The sequence below is a fragment of the Podarcis raffonei genome, chromosome 14 (genome assembly GCF_027172205.1).
Source record: "Podarcis raffonei isolate rPodRaf1 chromosome 14, rPodRaf1.pri, whole genome shotgun sequence".
In the NCBI taxonomy this organism is placed as follows: domain Eukaryota; kingdom Metazoa; phylum Chordata; class Lepidosauria; order Squamata; family Lacertidae; genus Podarcis; species Podarcis raffonei.
The window spans coordinates 49,897,592-49,918,607 of NC_070615.1; the positions used below are offsets into that span (position 1 = coordinate 49,897,592).

The 21,016-nt window shown below is 43.5% G+C and overlaps 1 protein-coding gene across 1 annotated transcript; it reads left to right on the top strand.

Moving 5' to 3' along the window:
* Positions 1 to 19,424, top strand: EIF3B (eukaryotic translation initiation factor 3 subunit B). Its single transcript, XM_053364521.1, has 19 exons — positions 1 to 906; positions 4,547 to 4,739; positions 6,576 to 6,695; positions 6,779 to 6,836; positions 7,485 to 7,613; positions 7,967 to 8,124; positions 9,996 to 10,127; positions 10,228 to 10,294; positions 11,365 to 11,411; positions 11,629 to 11,839; positions 12,899 to 12,971; positions 14,755 to 14,877; positions 15,295 to 15,373; positions 15,770 to 15,908; positions 16,419 to 16,544; positions 17,623 to 17,700; positions 18,185 to 18,293; positions 18,617 to 18,733; positions 18,831 to 19,424. The coding sequence occupies exons 1-18, from the start codon at positions 234 to 236 to the stop codon at positions 18,718 to 18,720; spliced, it is 2,619 nt and encodes an 872-aa protein (XP_053220496.1). The 5' UTR covers positions 1 to 233; the 3' UTR covers positions 18,721 to 18,733; positions 18,831 to 19,424.
* The last annotated feature ends 1,592 nt before the right edge of the window (positions 19,425 to 21,016 follow it).

Below are 21,016 nucleotides of genomic sequence, written 5' to 3' on the forward strand. Positions count from 1 at the left end.
CCGCTTTTGGAATCCGTTCCTCCCCCCTCCTCTGCCGAGTTGGTCCCTGCCCCCTCTCGCGAGACTGGCCGCCGGGTCCGCTCTCGCGCACATGGCCCGGCGAGAGGGCGCCTCCCCTGCGCGCGCGCCTGCGCGCTCTGTGCCCCCTCCCTCCCCCTTTTCGGCCCAGCGCGCCGCCTTGCCTGTTCGTGCGCCGCGCGTGTGAGGCGAGCGGGAAGGCCGCGCAGCCCCCCATGCAGGAGACCCAGGAGAGCCCGGCGGCCGCCGAGACCCCCGCCGCTCTGCCCGCCCAGGACGAGGGGCCCGGAGGAGGAGGAGGGGAGCCCGGCGGCGGCGGAGGAGGAGAAAGAGGCGGCGGCAGCAGCGGCGGCGACTCGGAGGCCGAGCTGCCGGACGGGCCTTCCGCGGAGGAGCCTGAGGGGAGGAAGGAGCCGGAGCCCGAAAAAGGCGGCGGCGAGGAGAAGGAGGAGGCGGAGGAGGAGAAGCCGCGAAGCAGCAGCAGCAGCAGCGCCGGCGAGGAAGAGAAGGCCGCTGGAGAGCGTCGGGAGCAGCCGCAACCGTCTCCCCCTCCGGCCGCTGCGCCGCCTTCGCCGCCTCAGGAGCCGCCCGAGGTTGCCGCTGTAGCCGCCGCCGCCGAGGAGCCGCCGGAGCGGGAGAAATCCCCCGAAGCCCCTGCCTCTGCCCCGGCCGAAGGGGGTTCCGAGAAGCCCGAGGGGGACCAGGAGGGATCCGAAGGCGGCGAGGCGAAGAAAGAGGAGCAGCAAGAGGAGGCCGAGGAGGAAAAGGCCGAGAAGCCCAGCAAGGAGGAGGAGGAGGAGGAGGAGGGAAGCGGCAAGGAGGAAGAGGAGGATGAGGGCATATCGTTCAGCGACCCCGAGGACTTCGTGGACGACATCGACGAGGAAGGTGGGTGGGCCGGAGGAGGAGGAGGGAGAGGCCTGGCGGCGGCCTCTTCCGCCTCTTCCTTGACACGTGTTTGTAAGCCGCCTGGAGGGTGGGGTAGAAATAAATATTGCTTTTATTGTTATATGTAATTTTGTATGCAGCCTTTTCCCCCAGAGAAGAACTCGAAGAAGCTGACAGGTAATATGTGGACATTTGTGGGGGTGGGGGAGAGAGCCTCGTGATCCTTAAAAGAAAGGGGGGGAGGGTCGGTGTGGCCATTTGGGAAGGGGTGGCAGCGCCTCTGCTTTGCTTGCAGAAGGTCCCCTGGAAGGGCCGGTTACACCCCACTACCTGAAATGGTGGAGACGGTGTCATGGGTCAGTCTAGGCCAGTATTCTTCAACCTGGGGGAGGGGATCCCCAGATGTTGGGACTAAGGCTGCCATCATCCTTGACCACAGATGTGAGTTGGCTGAGGCTGACAGCCACCAAAGCTTCAAGGGCACCTGAAGATCCTGTGTTGAAGAATACTGGTGCAGAGTAGTGCCTCTCAAGCTGTGGGATGTGGTGGTTTGGCACCACCCCCAGCGTGCCAGGGAGCAGCACCTTCACTGTAGTGAAGTTGACAAGGTCCGGGACCAGTCCATGGACTACCAGCGCTGGTGTAGACAATAGTGAGCAAGATGACTTAGTGGCCTGGCCATAAGACAAGCTTCCAGCATAGTCCTTCTGAGATAGAACAGTTAAAAGTGGGGAGGGGGTCTCACTTGGCCATCTTGTTGGCCTACTCCAGCTCCCATCAAACAAAGGGTTTAGAGAGCCAGTGTGGCATAGTGGTTATAGAGTGTTGGACTAGGGCCTGGGAGGCCATGAAGCTTTACACAGGTCTCAGGGCTTTGGGGGAATTAAATGGGGAGAACTGTGTATTCCAACTCCCATCATCCCTGACTGCTGGCCCTTCTCATTGGGGATAATGAGAGTCATAGTCCAACATCATTTGGGGAACGATTGTGGAGAAAGGCTGTTCTAGAATGTCCTGGTCTAGCAGACTGAAGAATATGCAAGGCACTTTAGTGGATTGGACAGTTTCTCAACTGTGTTGAGTCAGATGTATCTGTAAATCTCACAACAGGGCACTAGCCCTCTCCTGTGTCTTGTCTCCAGATTGTGGTGCAAAGATATATTGCCCCATTACATGCAGGGCTTTGTGTTCGGTATGTGTCAGGATAGCATGAGAAGGCCATTGTGCCCGGGTCTTGCTTGGCTTCCTGGAAGTATCTGTTTGGCATCTGTGGGAACAGAATGCTGTACTAGATGGGACTTTGGTCTGATCCAGCAGGGCACTTCTAGTATTCTTATGATTCCTAGCAACTGTAGTTTTTAGCGATGCACTATCTCTGATGCAAAACAGACAGTATCTAGCCCCTGTTTACATGGAGTACATTATCTGTTATCTCCAGGTAGGGCTGGGAGAGACATCTGCCTGTAACCCTGGAGATCTGTTGTCTGGTGATGGATAGATCTTATTTAGCTAGATTATAAGGCAGCTTCTTAGTTTATCTGCTTTAGACAGTTTGCCATATGTGTAATGTTGTCTTAACAGGTGAGTTTGCCTGTTCTAAGTCTCACTGGCATTGATAGAATCTATAAAGAGATTTCCAATCTTAAAACTCTCAAATGCTTGTGGTGTTTAAAATATGCTGTTTCTTTATTTTGAATCTCACAGAAGTACCATTTGAGATGATTTACAATGTTTAAAATTTTATAAAAACATAAAATAACCAAGCAAGGAGGTGGGATCAGCAGTTGAAATGAAGTATAGAAATATTATCTGCCGCGTACAAGAGACTGTAAATAAAATTGTCTTTAACTGACTAAAAACAGGAGACAAAGTGTTTGATTATCTACCTGCAGCTGCCGAGGAGGACTGCCTGGTTATCACAATGAAATATGCTTCTACTCTAGGGAGGACATCGAGAAGGGCATTTGTCCCTGACACTTTTTAAAAATAAAGTGAAAAGTAGGTTTCAAAAAGCCATTTTAAATTGGAAGTCTATAGCATGTAAGTGCAGAATAAAATATTTTAGTGATATCTAGTTTTAAGCCATGATTGTATAAATCATCAGTATGTTAGAATACCGTATTTACTTGAGTCTAATGTGTCAGCGAATCTAATGCACACCTCAATTTTCAGAACCTTGAAACCAAAAAAAAAATAAAAAATTTGCAAGCAAATGTAAATGTGCCATCGAATCTAATGCACACCTTGATTTTTACAACATAATTTGGCCAAAAAAGTGAGCAGTAGATTTGAGTAAATAAGGTATTTTGTTGGTTGTTTTGTGCATTCAGCAGCCCTGATAGTAAATACTGTGTTAGAGGCTAATGCTTTATAAGTGAATTTCTTTTATTGTAAAGAGAAAGATTGTGATAGGGGCATACAAATTTATAGACTAAAGGATGAAGACTTGCACTTGTCTTGATTTGCTGTGTGATTAGAGCAAAGGCTTCTTTGAACCCATGGAAAACTTGTTAAACTGCTATAATTAAAGGGTTTGTAGCATCTTTATAATTATAAATAAAGCCATGTTCGATGTTCAAAGCGTTCAGTTTGGAGAAAGACTGGATGTGCCAGGTTACTTTCTTAGATTTTTGTAGTGGTGTGGAAGGATAGCAACCATCATTTGTAATAGCATCATTCTGCCCCAGTAGATTTCCCCCCCATCAGAATATAGAGAACTGAGTCTGCAAGCTCCATAAAATGTGGATAGTGGAAGAAAAACAGCTTAGCGCTGTGGTGGCTGCTTGTCCTGGTTTAAGTGGCAGACTTCAAGGAGAGAGGCAGCCACTGGGAAGAATAGCTTGCCCCTAGATGGTCTACAGATGAGGGACTGTTCTTCTAAGCAAATCCTTGTTATACAAAAGGCAGTGAGAATGAGCTCTTGACGCAGCAAAGTAGAGAATGAATTTTAGAAAAGCATGTAACAAATTACTTTGTTTACTCAGTATGTTTTTTTTTAAAAAAAGATATTTATTGAGGTTTTACAAAGACATAGGTTTGCAAAATAAAAAAGGTCATATCAAGAGAAAAAGTTACAAAAAAGAGAACATAGAAAAATGCATAAAAAAGAAAAAAGAAGAATAAAAATACAAAAGACAAATAACTAAAAAAGAATTAAAAACAAATCAGTTCTTTTTAACTTTAGACTCATTAACTTATTTCCTTGGCCTCCTCACACCTCCCCTTTTTGTATTCCCATTTGAATAATCAAATCAGCAAATCCTTACCCTCTTTCATTTATGTTTACTCAGTATGTTTCTAGCAGCAGGATAGCTTGGTTGGTTAGAGCATGATGGTGATAATGCCAAGGTTGAAGGTTCAGTCAGCTGCATATTGCTGCATTGCAGGGAGTTGGGCTAGAAGGGTCCTCCAGGTCACTTCCAACTCTACAATTCTGTGATCCTTATGCTAAAAGGTCTATTAGTTTCTATAGTTTAAATACAGAAGACTGATTCCAATATGGAGTTTGCGCTTCTGCTTTCAGCCTTTACCAAACACATGGCTAACCAAACCTAGAATATCCCAATTAGTTTACTTTTATCCTGCAAATAAATTGTGGGCTTTGCTGTCTCTCTCATTCACATACTTATCTTTTCCACAGAATTACTTGGAGATATTCTGCAAGAACGTCCACAGGAGGCTGATGGAATTGATTCAGTGATTGTGGTGGATAATGTTCCTCAGGTTGGACCAGACCGACTCGAGAAACTGAAGAATGTTATCCACAAGATTTTCTCAAAGTTTGGAAAAATTACCAATGAGTTTTACCCAGAAGCTGATGGGCAGACTAAAGGGTGAGTGGCTGTCTTTTTTAGCTGTCATTGCTAGCCAGCCTAAAAACTAATTGACCAATCCTTCCCTCTCCAATGAGGTGCCCCCCCACCTTTCCAGCAGGAAAGGGAAGGTAGGGAGACTACTAGCTTGGCCACTACATGGTGGATGGTGCCCTGAATGCCAGCATGGCCAGATCTTGAAAAGCTGCCTCTGCCTAGCAGCAGGCAAGAAAACTTGTCACTAGCTTTTCCTGTGAGAAAAGGAAGGTATGCTTTCTTGGGTAGGTGAGTTACACCTGGTGCTGTGCTATCAAGCAGGCAAGCAGCCTTTAGCCAAGGAGCCTGTGGGGATTGCCACACAATTGTTAGGACACCCCAGCATACCTCAGCAGCTTCAAATTTGAAAGGAAGCCTGGTTGGTCACTTGTCATACTTACCAGAGGTTATTGATGCAGTCACCACAGTGAACATGGTGGCTGAAAATGAAAATGTCAGATCCTCTATGACAGGCATCTCCAACTCCCAAGAGACTGTGATCTACTCCCAGTATAAAAAAAAACTGGCAGTGATCTACCCATTGTCATTGGAGGGGGGAGGAGCGTGGGTGGGTTGCCCAGAGTTGTGGAGCTTTTTTTAGGAGGGAAGTACCCAGAGTTGTGGAGCTTTTTGGGGGGAGGATTGCGCTGAGTTTTTTAGCTTTTCCCACTTTTTGTACATGATAAGGATCCTGCAACCTACCAGGATCAGCCGGGAATCTACCGGGGTAGATCACGATCTACTGGTTGGACATCCCTGCTCTATGATTATGGGTTTTTGGTGAGATATGGGACTGAACTTGCAACTTACAAGAACTCTAGCAGAATGAATCGCAGACCCTAGCAAGTTTTGCCAACAGTGGGCACATGCTATGAATTATTTCTCAGGGGCGAAACTAGGTTTTATTACACCCGGGTCACCCAGTTTGGCACCCCCCACGCACATTTGTGTACATGCACACAAACACAGGTGCCCCCTCTGGAGGCTTCACCTAGGGCAAACAACCCAGCTAGTGCCCCCCCCCAAGCTACGGCACTGCATTACCCATGGACAGATAATACTTTTCAAAATTAAGCTATGGGGAGTTGCCTGATAAAAGTAAGTTCTCTGTTAAATTAAATGAACATTTCGTAGAATAAGTTTTGTAAATTAAGTACTGACATTATCAAGTAGAGGAGGGAGGTTAAGATTAGCCAGGGCCTGCAGGGTGGTTTCACTCCTCCAAGTGAACCACCAGCAGGTACAAAATCTGCCTGTCGCTAGTCGCCAGATCAAGAGTAACAGAGAGCTTGCTTCCTTTTTGTTCTCATATCTAGTGCATTGAAATTCCTGGCATTCAGAATCATCTACCAGCCCTTTCCCCCTCATTCATTTTCCCTTTTGTGTCTCCCCTCTTGCCAGATGGCACATTATATGCTAATGTGGCAAACATATGGAGCCATAGCTCTATTTTTCAGCTGTTGCCATTGTCTCTGAGACAATGCAAATTGGAAAAAAAATGCACCTTGATCCTGCCCTTAAAATGGTGTAGGCCACGCATGAGGGATTCTTGCACAGAGATAATTCTGAGGGCAGCAGCTGCAGGCCCAACTTTCACTCATTGCACAGTGTCACATAGCATTTGGCACAATTATATAAACAAGCCTGAAATATGACTTTGGGGAAACAGTTGGTGTTGAATTCCGTTGAGTTGAAGTGTGGCTGATGTCACTGTTGAGGTTTGCTGAATCCAGAGCATTGAACCATTCATTTCATGTATCACCTCTTTGGGCAATTTCAAATTAAGTTGTCAGCAATAACTAACTAGATGTTTTACTGCAGGTATATTTTCCTGGAATACATGTCTCCAACTCATGCTTCAGATGCCATTAAAAATGCAGATGGCTACAAGCTAGACAAGCAGCACACTTTCAGGGTCAACCTTTTCACTGACTTTGACAAGTGAGTATCGCCATTTCTTAAAAGCAGAAAAGATTGACTGTTTGAAATACAAAGAAGTATAACTGACTGAATCGCATTTTCAGATACATGACAATCAGTGATGAGTGGGAAATTCCAGAAAAGCAGCCATTTAAAGACCTGGTGAGTTTTCAGATGCATGTATCGACTTTAAAGATCACTGTGTCCATCAAGAGGCAATACTGAGTTTGTACCTGCGCAGGCTTGGAATCCCTCCAGTGTGGGTCATGAATTTCTAATACTGTAGGTTGTTAAAGAATACTCCCACAGCTCAGCTTGAAATGTGAATGATACACTGTGGCAGGCAATCAGATACTTATTAAAATCTGAGCACCCGTGTTCTTTTTAAAAAATAAGTATTTGTATATATGACTGCAAGATGCAAAATAATCTTGCCTGTAAAAATGTTAAATGTTTGCAAACTGTTGTCAATGATCCTGATATAACATTTGCCTGTGTTACAGTGAACGTCTGCAGTTTTATGTCTTTCAACAAATGCAGATGAAATATGGAAATACGATGGCTTTGGCTTTCACTGTTGTGTCTTGGAACTGTGGGAAGTTCACAAAGCCCATCTAGGTGTGTCAATTCAGATCTGGATGTTCTCCAAATTTCACAAATTCAGTATAATACTCAGGAAATGTTGTGTCCAGCAAGTTGAACTTTTATATTAGCTTTTCCATAGTTATTAACCCTGTCTCAAATAAAGACCAAATAGTATTTTTTTATAGGTCCTATCTTCTTAAACTGTTTTCCTTTTGACTTTTCCAGGGGAATTTGCGCTACTGGTTGGAGGACCCAGATTGTAGAGATCAGTACAGTGTGATCTTTGAATCTGGAGACAGAACCTCTATTTACTGGAATGATGTTAAGGATCCTGTCACAATTGAGGAGAGAGCTGTGAGTGTCCCTAGGAAGTATCTCTTTACTGAGAGCAGTTTTTTGTGCAGTGTCTGTAAAAAGAAAATAAAATATATAATGTGACTAAACATTCAGTTAGCATATGATTCAATGAACGTAATAGCTATTCAATACATTAGTGAATCACATCAGTTACATGGCTACCAGTTGACCATATTCACATATGGGATTTCTGTTTTTAGAATGCTGAGGGCCACAAATAAATTTAGAGGTCGATTGAAGTTAGATGTCATGCACCAGAGTAAGGGATTAATCCTAGATAAGTTTTTATGCATCAATATGCAAATGAAATATGCTTCAAATGGTTATGCTATGCACTTTTCCCCTTGTAGCGATGGACAGAAACCTATGTACGCTGGTCTCCAAAGGGTACCTATCTGGCTACATTCCATATGAGGGGCATTGCTTTGTGGGGTGGAGAGAAATTCAAGCAGATTCAGAAGTTCAGCCACCAGGGGGTGCAACTCATTGACTTCTCACCTTGCGAAAGGTAGTGTATGAAATTAGTTGGTGGTGTTACTGTGGGAATCGGGTGTATAAAATATATTGCCTGTTACAGTTACGCATTCTATTTATTGATTTACCTATTGGGGGCTGTTATACTACATTTCAACCATATTCCTGGCATGGTTTTCAAGATAGAATAAAACAACGTACAACTACAAACAAAACACTAAACTAAAACTTAAAGGATCATGGAAGTAGTACAAAACATTGCCTGAAATGAAAAGAGCATAAAGTACGTATCAGGCTAACCACTCTGGGAAGAACATTTCACAGTTGAAGCAACACCTCCAAGAAGACCCTCAGGTGACAGGCACAGCCAAAGGAGACTCTGTACAGGATATGTTAATGTATGAGTAGATTGCATTAGATCTGTTTGTTGTTGTTTGCACTTGTAGCTCAGTTTTCAAGAGGTCTTTTCATTCAGGACCAGTCAGGTCTGAGCAGTTTCCATAGCCCCTTGGTGGAAACATTGGCTAAATTTATTAATATGTTTCTAGACTTTAAGCAAGCAGAATTTGCAGGGTATGAAATATCAAACTGCAGCTATTTTTTCTTGTTGTGAATGTTCTCATACTCATACTTTCTTGGCATAGCTTGTGTGAAATAGTTTGGAAAAAAAGTTCTTGAGTGAGGGCCCCCTGTCTCACAGGATGCTTCCTCACTCGGCCTCCTAGCACAGAAGGGAAGGTGTTATGGCTCACCCTTGCCTTCTACCTCTTTTCTACATACATTCCTGGCTCCTGGAGAGGCAGTGACTCTTCAAGGCCTTTTGCTCCCAATTCTCTCTCTTTCTCTCTCTGTCTGTCTGTATTTGTCTGTTTTTCTTTCTAGCTAGTAACTAGGTCTTGTATATAGCATGATGCAAAACAGTTCTGCCATTTAGAGAGTGCAACTCTTGTTCTAATGAGAATGTGGTCTAGAAGCAGCTTCCTAGACCTATCATAGTTGATAGTGTAGTGCAGAGCTTTCCAAACTGTGTGTTGTGTGAATGCTCCCCACTCTCCTCCTGGGGCTGGAAAGGGGTTAGTTTAACCTCCAGTTTGCTAGGAAAAGTGAATTACTGTGTTGCAAAATGATGCATTTCCAAAAAGTATGTCGCCAACATGAAAAGTTTGGAAAGATCAGGTGTACCCCCACCCCAAACTCTCGGTTGCCTCTTCAGTTCCTTGAACTAGCTAAGACTTCCTGCCTTTTGTTGGCTTTGAGGTGAGAACATAATTGGTCACAGACATTTGTGTTGTGGTTTGTGTTGAATCTCTCACATTTGTTTGCTAAAGGGTTGAAGCTGTTGGGAATGTTATATTTGAAGCCTTTGTGCTACAAACCACTGTCATACCACATATGATTAATGCATAAACCCTAAGAGGGGGAAACAGGATGTTAGATGCTGATGTTTTTGAGGGCTCTGCCATTCACTCACTTATTTGTCTTTCTACTGCCTGCTTTTCTGCAGTCCAAGGAACTCTAAATAGTTGTTATGAAACTGACCAGTGTTTTGTTACTTTAATTCTGGAATTTGGCAAAGTTGAGTACTGCTTCAGTGACAAGGCCCTGGCAACCAGAATACAGTATCTTGGGTGCACCATGTAAAACACAAAATCTGCATTTTAATGGAAAAAACCTGCTTCATTCTTCACCATACATCAAGATGTGCTCGCTGTCTTACAAGACTTTTGCTAAGCCTTGCAGTTTTGAATGTATGCTTTCCCCCTGTGAAGTTGTATTCCTGGGAACAGAAACTAAGAAAGATAAAACATGCCCCTCTAATGAATTTCAAAGCAACTCAAATGTTTAAACTTGATATAAGATCACAGCTTTTATGTTTGTATAATTGATCTATTCTTCTTTGTGAAGGTACCTGGTCACCTTCAGCCCTCTAATGGACACCCAGGATGACCCTCAAGCGATCATTATCTGGGATACCCTAACTGGACAGAAGAAGCGCGGATTCCACTGTGAAAGCTCAGCCCACTGGCCCATTTTTAAGTAGGTTGGGCAGATGATTAACAAATTGCTTTTTAAAAAAAACCATGCTTTTGTTATGGGAAAGAGAAACATATCTGATTTCTTGAAATTCTTTGCTTAGGTGGAGTCATGATGGTAAATTCTTTGCTCGGATGACATCTGACACTCTTAGCATCTATGAAACACCTGTAAGTCTCCCTTACTTTCTGATGTAATACAGTGGTGCCCCGCAAGACGAATGCCTCGCAAGACGGAAAACCCGCTAGACGAAAGGGTTTTCCGTTTTGGAGGTGCTTCGCAAAACGAATTTCCTATGGGCTTGCTTCGCAAGATGAAAATGTCTTGCGAGTTCCTGCAGGGTTTTTTCCCTATCCCCCCCCCTTTTCCCAAGCCGCTTAACAGCTGATCGCTATGCCGCTTATCAGCTGATCCGCTAAGCCGCTTAACAGCTGAGCCGCTAAGCCGCTAATAGCGCTAAGCCGCTTATCAGCTGATCCGCTAAGCCGCTAAACCGCTTATCAGCTGAGCCGCTAAGCCGCTAATGGGCTTGCTTCACAAGACGAAAAAACCGCAAGACGAAGAGACTCGCGGAACGGATTCTTTTCGTCTTGCGAGGCACCACTGTATGATAGATTCTGTAACATGCCTATTCGCAGTCAAAATGTGCCAAAAGGTATCCTGCTAATAAGAATATAAACTTAGTGGGCAATGTGCAAGCATGCATCCCATACCCATTCTGACTGCAGTGTTTGCACGTCGCCCACTAATGCAACTTAAAAGATGTTGCTAGTTTGGCTTCAAATGTTGGACATAGATTGCATTTTCTTTCTCACACAAAACCTCCAGAAACCACCACAATTACTTGTGGGACAGCCTTCTTGTAGCTGTCCGTTAAGCTTTTTGAAATACTGTTTGTTCATAGTATTCTTTCCCCAACAAAAGTGAGGAAAAGGCGTATTGGCCCTTTTATGTCCAATAAAGTCCATTTAGGGTTTTTGTTTTTTTACATGTCTTAAGTATTAAAGTGATTCCCCATTTCTGTTTCTTGTGCTTGTGTTTATGTTAAGATGTTATTTTCTTCTTCGTTGATTGTTATGTTTATAGTTTCACAATGTTTTTATGCTTTGTTTTACATCACATTGGGGGCTCTCTTAGGCAGAGAAGTCGACTGTAAACTTTAACATAAATGTTATAAACTTAAATTGAGATAGATAGGTGTGTACTAGAATCATTTTGACTTTATGTTCTCTCTTTCTAGTCAATGGGTCTGTTGGACAAGAAAAGTTTAAAAATCAATGGGATCAAGTGAGTATTTTTCTTTAGATCTTACTCTCCTTGCTGCTACTGCTGCTATTGTTATTTTTACCTTCGATATATAATTGTCCTCCTCACAGTGGCTCCCTCTCCTTTTCCAAAGTGTGAGAAGTAGATTTCATTTGGCTCATGTGATGTATGGGTTTTTTATTAAAAAAATGTGCCTTAAACTACTAAATGGTTGCATGTTCTGTTTACCATCCCTCAGAGACTTCTCCTGGTCTCCAGGTGGCAACATAATTGCTTTTTGGGTGCCTGAAGACAAAGATATACCAGCAAGGGTGACGTTGATGCAGCTGCCCTCCAGACAGGAAATCAGAGTGCGGAATCTCTTCAATGTGGTGGACTGCAAGCTACATTGGCAAAAGAATGGGGATTATCTCTGTGTGAAAGTAGACAGGACCCCCAAAGGCACACAGGTACGTGGCTCCGAAGCTTCTTTACAGAACTGTTAAACTCGCTGATTTTGAAATCCCAACTTTTATATTATCAAAGCTAAGAGAACACTTGAAAGCCTTTTCTGTTTTTGATTGAAGCATTCTTGCTCAAAGAGTGGCTGGGGAAACCCAGCCAGATGGTCTGGGTGTAAATAATAATAATTTGTTATTGTTGTTGTTGTTATTATTATTATTATTATTATTATTATTATTATTATTATTATTCCTCCACCTGCAGCAGCTTCATGGTGCCTGATCTTCTCACATATAAGTTGCATGGTTTGTGTTTCTGTCTATTCCCTCCTTTCTGTTTGCACTCTGTGTAAGCCCCATTGCTCTTTAACTACGGACTGCCAGTTCCTGCACTGGGCGAAAGCTTTTTAATGAACTCTTAGCACACGTTTGCTGCAGAACTGCAAGGATTACCAGAGAACATATTAAAGAATCCAAGAATTTTATTCTAAATATAGGTAGTTCACATGCTGCTATAAAACCTCCTGAATAGAAAATGACTCATGTTTACAATTACAGGGGTTGAGATTAAAATGAAGCTATCCCATCAGGCATGGACCTGTTTTCCACACAGTCTCCTGTGTGTCCCCACCCCCCTCCTGAGTGCAAATAGTTCCATTCTTCAGAGTTGATGTCATGTATGCCTGGAGATGGCTGTATCTTACTCTGACTAGTTTACTCCATAATAGCCTTGTCTAATATGTACTTCAGTTGAATACTTTGCAGTTCAGCCTTGTAGAAGAGAATAAATAACAGTGTCTGGAAGCCTAGCCTTGTTTTGGTTCTTCTTTGCTGCAAGAGACTTGTGGCTCCTTAAAGACTAATTCTAAAGTGCTGCAAGACACTTCATATTAAATAACAGTAGTGCATCTTGCTCTAAGTTATGAGATTTTAGGCACCCTAAACACTCAGATCCAAACAGCAGCAGGCCAGCTACTTCTGCTTTGTATTAAATGCACATCATCTCAAGTCTCTACCTGAGTAGATGACATGCCCACATCACCTTTTTTCTCCCCCCCCCCCCTGCAGGGTGTAGTGACCAACTTCGAAATCTTCCGCATGAGAGAGAAGCAGGTTCCTGTTGATGTGGTAGAAATGAAAGGTAAAGGACACATTTCAGCTTCAGCGCTCTATGCACTACTTTTTGTCCTTCAGTGTATATCTAATTTAGAGTTTATAGCATATGAAATATAACAGAAGTGAAACACCACATAATGTGGACACATTTCAGCTTCAGCGCTCTATGCACTACTTTTTGTCCTTCAGTGTATATCTAATTTAGAGTTTATAGCATATGAAATATAACAGAAGTGAAACACCACATAATGTAGCCACCAGGGTGCTGAAATGTATTCTTCCAATGCTACTCTCTGGACTCAGTCCTGAAGCTAGGATCAGAACCACTGTTCTAGGATCAGAACCACAGTGCCTGCAGTTCCCTTTTCCTGGAGCCAGTCCAGGAGACTACCATGGCTGATGGCATCAAATGCCTACAAGAAATCAAGAAGGAGCAGCAAGGTCACACTGCCCCACCACAGCCCTCTTCACCACCTTTTCCCAAAGGGGGTATTTGCAAGTGGTTGGTAGTTGTTCCAATCCGAAGGGTCCAGAACCAGTTTCCTTACGAGCAGCCACACCACCACCTCTTTCAATGCAGCAGGGACCATCCCCTAATGCAGTGAAGCTTTAACCACACTCTGGACCTAACCAGTCAGCCCTCCTGAACTAGATTTGATAAGCAAGAGTGACTACAGTAGAGAGGAAATGGGGTGGTGCACATTGCCTCCAGCAGCTTGCCACATCAGCTGGTTGCATAAGGTGAAACTGATCCCACAAAACACCCCCGATAATGACACTATGTACTTCAAGCAGAGCTGCAACAGGTGCGGAGTCAAGATCACTCCAAAGTTGAGGCCATTCTCAAATGTGTAGCCAGTTGGTCATGATGGGTCTTAGAAAGTTCTAGAGGTCCCTCCACTCTAGGGGATGCAATGCAAGACTGCACTGCCACATGGTAGGCACAGTTATTTGTTCTTACTGGTGTAGGGTTGGCTTCAGAGCGAGATTTGCACCATCTGCGTTCCAGTCTTCCTCCGGCCTGTTTCACAGTCCAACATTCTTCAGAGTACCAAGGAGCTGTTCAGGCTCTACAACACCAGAGAGGATGCTCATGAGCAGGCATAGGCAAACTCGGCCCTCCAGAGCTTTGGGACTACAGTTCCCATCATCCCTGACCACCGGTCCTGTTAGCTAGGGATGATGGGAGTTGTAGCCCCAAAACATCTGGAGGGCCAAGTTTGCCCATGCCTGCTCATGAGTGATCATGGCAGCTTTGCATTTCATATCACCATTTTATAGGTAGGCAGGATCACCAGCTTTCTCCACTGGAAAATCCCCCAGAGCATTGAGAAACACATCTGGTTCCATCAGTCTAGAGGGTGGGCCATCCACATGGCCCTCCTGCAGTGAGGACCTGCCACCGCCAGTCAAAACTTAACCTGATAATGGTCTGACCATCACAAGGAAGTGCATTGCATTCCCCCTATTTTCAGTCCATCCCTCATATCACTTGGGGTAAAGATCACATCAAGAGTGTGCCCTGACTGGTGTGTTGGACCAAAGACCATCTGAAAAAGACCCATGGTTGTCATGGAGTCTGAATTCTCGAGCTGGCCCAAGAGCAGCCTCCACATGGATATTGAACTCACCAATGATTATCATTTTAGGGTCCTCCAAAAATATCCCAGAGACTACCTCGGCCAGCCTGATCAGGAATGCTGGGCAGCAGCATTTTGAATGTCTAGGAGACCCGCGTGAATTAGAAGCCTTTTTAGAGAGGATCTGGCTAATTTTACTAGTTTAATGTAGGTCTTTCTCTCTTGCAGAAAGCATCATAGCATTTGCTTGGGAGCCAAATGGAAGCAAGTTTGCTGTGTTGCATGGAGAGCCGCCACGAATATCCTGTTCTTTCTACCATGTGAAAAACAATGGGAAAATAGAGCTCATTAGTAAGTAGAATGCAAGAGGCTGTGCATGGGCTTGGGGTTTGAGGATCTCTGTGTGTGTTGTTACAATCTATTTTAAAATTCATCGAGAATCATTTGAACTTCTTTTTGGCCAAATACCTTTGTCTTGCAAGACCTCTTGGATTTCTCAACTATTGAAACTTGGCCAATGCAGCACTTGGTCATTTTTGTGACTGCAAATCTGCTGTAAAAGCATTGATTCTAAGTAAGGCTTCTTATATGAATGAGATTGTGTATCCTAGTTATTCCTGGTCTTGTCAACACTCAGGAGGCAGCATTAACGGGGGCATGAAGATTTTGATTACTTTGTTTTGTAATGCTAAATTCTTTATTACAAAGGCATAATATCAACCTTATAAAGCAAGGATATTCGTCTCATGTATTTAAATCTTATTTCAGAAATGTTTGACAAGCAGCAGGCAAACACGATATTCTGGAGTCCTCAAGGGCAATTTGTGGTGTTGGCTGGTCTCAGAAGGTGAGTACTGTTTCTTGGCAAGCATATCTTGAGTAACAAGCTTTTTTTAAAAAAAAATGGTTCTTGACTTAAAACAGGTTCCTTGGAAGGTGCCATCTTGGTCCACTGGAGCAAAAACCACACAGAGCTGTTTTATTTGGGATGGTTCTGTAGAGTTTTATTTCACCCTACAGAGTAAAAGTGATCAGCAGGTTAGTTTACCTTAATATAAAGGAAACTTTATATATCCCAGACAAAGGACTTTATGAAGACTGTTTCAAATCCAACTTCTCAGCTTTTAGATGATGCCGCCTGACTCATACCCAGATTTCAAAGAAATGTTTGTTTGATTGCTTCACAGGCTTAAAAGTTGCCTGCATGTAATATATAAAATATTCTAATTATTTTTCTATGCAGCATGAATGGTGCCTTAGCTTTCGTTGATACATCTGACTGCACCATGATGAACATTGCTGAGCACTACACAGCCTCAGATGTTGAATGGGACCCCACAGGCCGCTATTTGGTGACTTCTGTTTCTTGGTGGAGTCACAAGGTATTATCAATACTTCCCCACCCCTTACCCTTCTCCATCTTGAGCCTTTTAACAGTTCTATTTATTTTAGCTTGGATACCTTTGATTCATAAATATCATCATTAAGAGCATTGCTCATTATTTCTTCTTGTCATTCTCATGCCTCGGTAGGCCCAGTGCATTGGTTCTGCTCTTAACTGTAGAAGAGGCTTGGGTAAAGGGGAGGAGATAATTGTGGGGCTTCCATTGTGTACTCAACTACTTAATGTGTGCTGCTCAAACAGTGAGATACCTTAATTACTTTGGTGCCTGGCTTTCTGTGTTGGTACCTTGTTTATATGTAATTCAGATCTTTATAGTAAACATTTGCCGTATACAAGTTAAGGCATCAGTTGATGGTCCTTAGAAATCCTTTCACAACATCATGGAAGGGAATTTGAATGCTTTCAGCTTTTTAGGGCTAGAAAGTGAGTGGCTGGGTGTGAAGAATGCTGCACCATGTGACACAACTTCACTGAACTGTCTTTCTAGGTGGACAATGCCTATTGGCTGTGGACTTTCCAGGGTCGCCTCCTACAGAAGAATAATAAAGACCGATTCTGCCAGTTACTTTGGAGACCCAGGCCACCTACGTTGCTCACCCAGGATCAAATAAAGGTATGGTGTCCTTTACGGTGGGAGGTTTGGTGTAACTTTTTGGGTTGATATTAAGAGAAGGAAGCTCAGTATTAGGAAAACAGCTCTAATGCTTCAACAGACAACAGTTGAAGCTCACCACAAGCTGGGGATAAGGAAGAGACATAGGTCAGCATTAGATCAGATACTTTATGTGTGTCTAATCTCAAGTTCAATCCCTGACATCTCCAGTTAAATGTTCAGGTGGTAGGTGATGAGAAAAAATCTCTGAGATCCTGGAGAGCTGCTGCCAGTCAAAGTAGTCAGTATTGCACTACATGGATCAGTGGCTTAACCTAGCAGCTTGCCATGTCCACAAACCACTCCCCCAGTTCAATTTGCAATTGCCTCCAGCAAGCCCAGCTGAGTTATCCCTTTCCCACTGAACTCGACCTCATTCCCCTGATTACATTGGGAGGATGACATTTGTTGATCCAGCCCCATGCTGATTCCTGGTGTGCTGCCTACAGCTCTTGGGAAGTGTACTTTTCCCAATTTACCAACATTAAGTAGTCTTGGGGAAATGTATTGCTCATCTGCTGTTGTCTGGGTTGCTGCACGTTAGCTGCTGGAGAAGGGATACTTGCTCCCAGAGCAGCTTACAAGTAGGTGGCTTGGGGGAGGGGATTTGGAGGTGTTTAGGGAGCTGAATTATCCAAGCCAGAGAAAGACTTGGGGCCATAATGCTCTCTTGCTATTCATGGAAGGCTTTGCAAATCACCAAGGAGGCCAGTTTCTCCCCCATACTCTGCAGTAGTAAAATATTGGGTTGTAGTCAACTACCTTTTACTCAGACCCATTGAAAAGAATAAACTTATATTAGTTATGTTCATTAGTTTCATTGAGTAAAACTAAGTGGAATACCACTGTAGAACTAAGCATGTCTGATGGATTGCTGTAGTATCCTGTGCACAGTATTCAAAAGGCATGTATTTGACATCCTGCTTAGTCCACTTTTTCTTCTCAAAATATGCTGGGGCTATATGAAATGGCAGATTTTGCTCAATATAACATAAAATCATTTTAAAATACAATATGTAACACTTGTTTCCTGAAACAGCAAATCAAGAAAGATCTGAAGAGATACTCCAAAATATTTGAACAGAAAGATCGTCTGAGCCAGTCTAAAGCCTCAAAGGTAAGCTACCTTTTGATCTCTTGGTGCTTTGGTTTTGAGTCCAGACACCTATTTCTGGCAGGAACGTTGTACAATAAGGGAGTGCTGGGGCAGGAAGGTTGGAGCACACTGCAATATTGGAGCAGGGAAGTCAGTAAATGAGAACTCTTAATTCTTCTTCTGGAGAATATGGAAGTTTTAGCAGTATTCAGTGTGGGGAAATGTCTGTAAATGCCTTTTCCTCCTTGTGGCATCATATGGCCCAGATCTTGCTGCAATGAATTTTGCAAAGTGAAGCAGTCTGTTTGCACTAGTGAAAGGTATTTTGTCACCCCAGTCCTTCCCATATTTACATGGAAATAAGTCTCTTTGGTAATTTTAAGACAGCATGTTTGGGATCGAAGCCTTGGAAAGTCCAGCTTCTCTCCCCATCTTGATTACTCCTGGGGAGGTTTCTAGCTGCATTTTGATTGAAGGTTTAATAGCAACCTCTTGTTTTCTGTAGGAACTGGTAGATAGAAGGCGAACAATGATGGAGGAGTTCAAAAAATACCGCAAGATGGCACAAGAGCTGTACATGGAGCAAAGGAATGAGCGGTTGGAGCTCCGCGGAGGTGAGTTGGCTTTCCAAGCATTCCTTGTCTTCGGCTGCAATCCTGTGCGTGCTTACCGGAGAGTAAGCTGCAGTGAACTCAGCAGCCACATGAAGACAAGTCTCTGTTAGGGGAAAATAGTGGCAAAACTGTTACTGAAATAGTGTTGGGCTTACCTTAACAAAATAAATGATAAGCAAAGAAGTTGATATGTGGCAGAACTAGTTGGTTTGAGATGGCAGCTGTAGCTCTGTTCTAACACAGCTAAGATTCTGTTTCATTATTTAGCCAGCATAATGCTGCCTTGAAATCATCCAGGTCTAATACTTTTTCTCTCTTCACAGGAGTGGACACAGATGAGCTGGACAGCAACGTGGATGACTGGGAGGAGGAAACTGTTGAATTTTTTATCAATGAAGAAATTATTACAGTTGCAGAGCCAGAGTAGTCCGGAAGCCGTGGTAAAACCAGCCACATTGTGTACTTGGGGTGGTAGGGAGGGGAAGCTCTGTTGAAATCCTGGAGATTGAGAGTTACCACCTTCTCCTTCCTTTGCAGCACCACCATATCTCGTACTGAGGAGGGATTTGTTCATTTCCAGAAGGTCTACACAACTTTGGACTTTTTTAAAATCCATATTCTCTCTCTGGACGGTGAATGCGCAGGATTCGTTCATTCTGACACATTGTAGTGCCTTCTAGTCCCCACTGCCTACTGTGGGGTTCACTCGAAAGGCACTGCTTTTAAATTTTTATCCTTTATTGGGGGAGGGTTTAGTTTAATTTTGAAAAAATCTACCACCAGTATTTGCTGCTTGACACTCCAGCAGTGCTGCTCACAGCTGAGCAACTTGGAACTGTGGCCCTTACAACGGCAGCCTTGGCGCAACTTTCAGTGTCTTGCCACAAACTCGTGATGCTTCTGTTTGCTGAAGACTGTTCCTGTGCCCAAACCGCACAGGTGGAAGTTGGTTCCATGTTGGGGAAGATCACTGAAAAAACTGTACTTCATACTATGTGCTTTAATTTGCGGAAGCAGCACTACAGTGGGCTCTACCCTCCTCCATTCAGATTGTGACAGGAGCTCTCCCAGGTTGAACATTGGAAATAAAGCAAACCTATATGCTTAATAAAGAGGGCTGTGTTATATGAAGCTTTCTCACTTTGAAACTCATTCATGTGACGTTTGCCTGTAGCAAGTAACATCTTGCTATCTGCAAACTGAATTTACATTCATTTGATTTTATATGCTTCCTCCATGCCCGACCACCAATAAGTGAGTTACAGATACATATTCTCAAGGTACATGGTCTCTGCAGCAACAAAATCAGATGCATTGGGGGTTTTATTTGCTAACAGCTTGAGTTATAAAAAAACACCCAAAAACAAAAGTGCCGTTTGAGTGTTAGACCAATGTAGGGGGCCATTTGTTGCCTACTTTGAAGAGGAAGGCAAAGCTGTACCTAAGAGCTGCTAAGCTCAGCTCCATCTGAGCATCATTGTCGTCATTTTATTTGTATGCCGCCTTTCCACCGTTAAAACAGTGCTCAAGGCGGCTTACAATACGAAAAGATTTACATAGTTACAAACATAGCAAAGTAGTCATAAGAATAAATAAAACACATCAAAAATTACATAACCAAACTGAACAATTTCCACATAAAGATGCAAAAAATTATCAGTAGCAGCAAAAACTCCCGACAGAACTCCCAAAATACCCCAGCAGGAGCAGCAGTTCTTGTGAAGCCTGTCAGGCCCCATCCTGGGCCAGGTAGAGAGAGGCAGGAACAGGCTCTCAGACTCCCAGCAGGTCAGAGCACAGTGCATTGTAATAGTAAATGGAAAAGAGGAACTCTTGGGGGAGCATCTTCCATTGGAAACTAAAAGGTGGTTGACCTCCAATATATCAAACACATTGTGGCATTATAATAGGTAATGATTATAGAATTCCTTCTGCTGCACGAATAGCTTTGAAGTTAGTGGCAGTGCAGTAATCTTGGCACTGATCTACATATTTCAAGAAAGGTAAATGGATAGTACAGCATTCCTGTGTCTGCACTTGTCTACATCAAGATATATTTCAGGGAGCAGGGTGACATTAAAGCATGCCATTCCTTTGTCTGCACTCCAGAGAAGGTAGAACATTTTGCTTACAAATTGGGATTACTCAGAGACATTAAAAATCCGCTAGTGCAACAATGCCAAGCAGGTTTGTTAAGCTTTTGAATAGCTTTATGGAGGACTGACTTCCATGGAAGAAATAAGGTTGTAAATGACGTAAGAGGTGACCCGAAGTCATCTCTTTCCCCCACCCCACCCAAAATCTGGTTGCTTTTAATGGTACACATTGCCACCTCCTAAATGAGCTGCCTAACTTGACAAAAACATGCAGGAACTCAAGGCCCCAATTTACTCCTATGATGTGATTTGGGAGAAGTAATAACCTTAGTTTCCCATTTTGCTTTCTGAGCACCAGTTTTATATACTCAAGACTTCTGACTAAGCATATTTGTCACCAGTGGATTAGGGGGGAAATGACACATTCTGATGTAAACTTAGTGTTCCATGAAGTCGCATTCTTCTAATTGAACCTTTTTGCATAGGGTGGTTGTGACAAGGATAAAAATAGGGCCACGTACAGGTCTATCACCCTGAATTCAAATGGAAGAATGGAATGCAATTGTGAATCACAATCTCTGCCGGCTGCTGCTTCTCTCTGCGGCAGCTGTGTGCACCTTCTGTTTC

Bases quoted from the DNA above. Each gene is read 5' to 3' on its own strand.
- EIF3B (XM_053364521.1), top strand. From the start codon at position 234: ATGCAGGAGACCCAGGAGAGCCCGGCGGCCGCCGAGACCCCCGCCGCT. The intron at 11,840-12,898 runs GTACGTGGCTCC...CCCCCCCTGCAG, and splicing joins GGACCCCCAAAGGCACACAG to GGTGTAGTGACCAACTTCGA. The intron at 12,972-14,754 runs GTAAAGGACACA...TCTCTCTTGCAG, and splicing joins TGATGTGGTAGAAATGAAAG to AAAGCATCATAGCATTTGCT.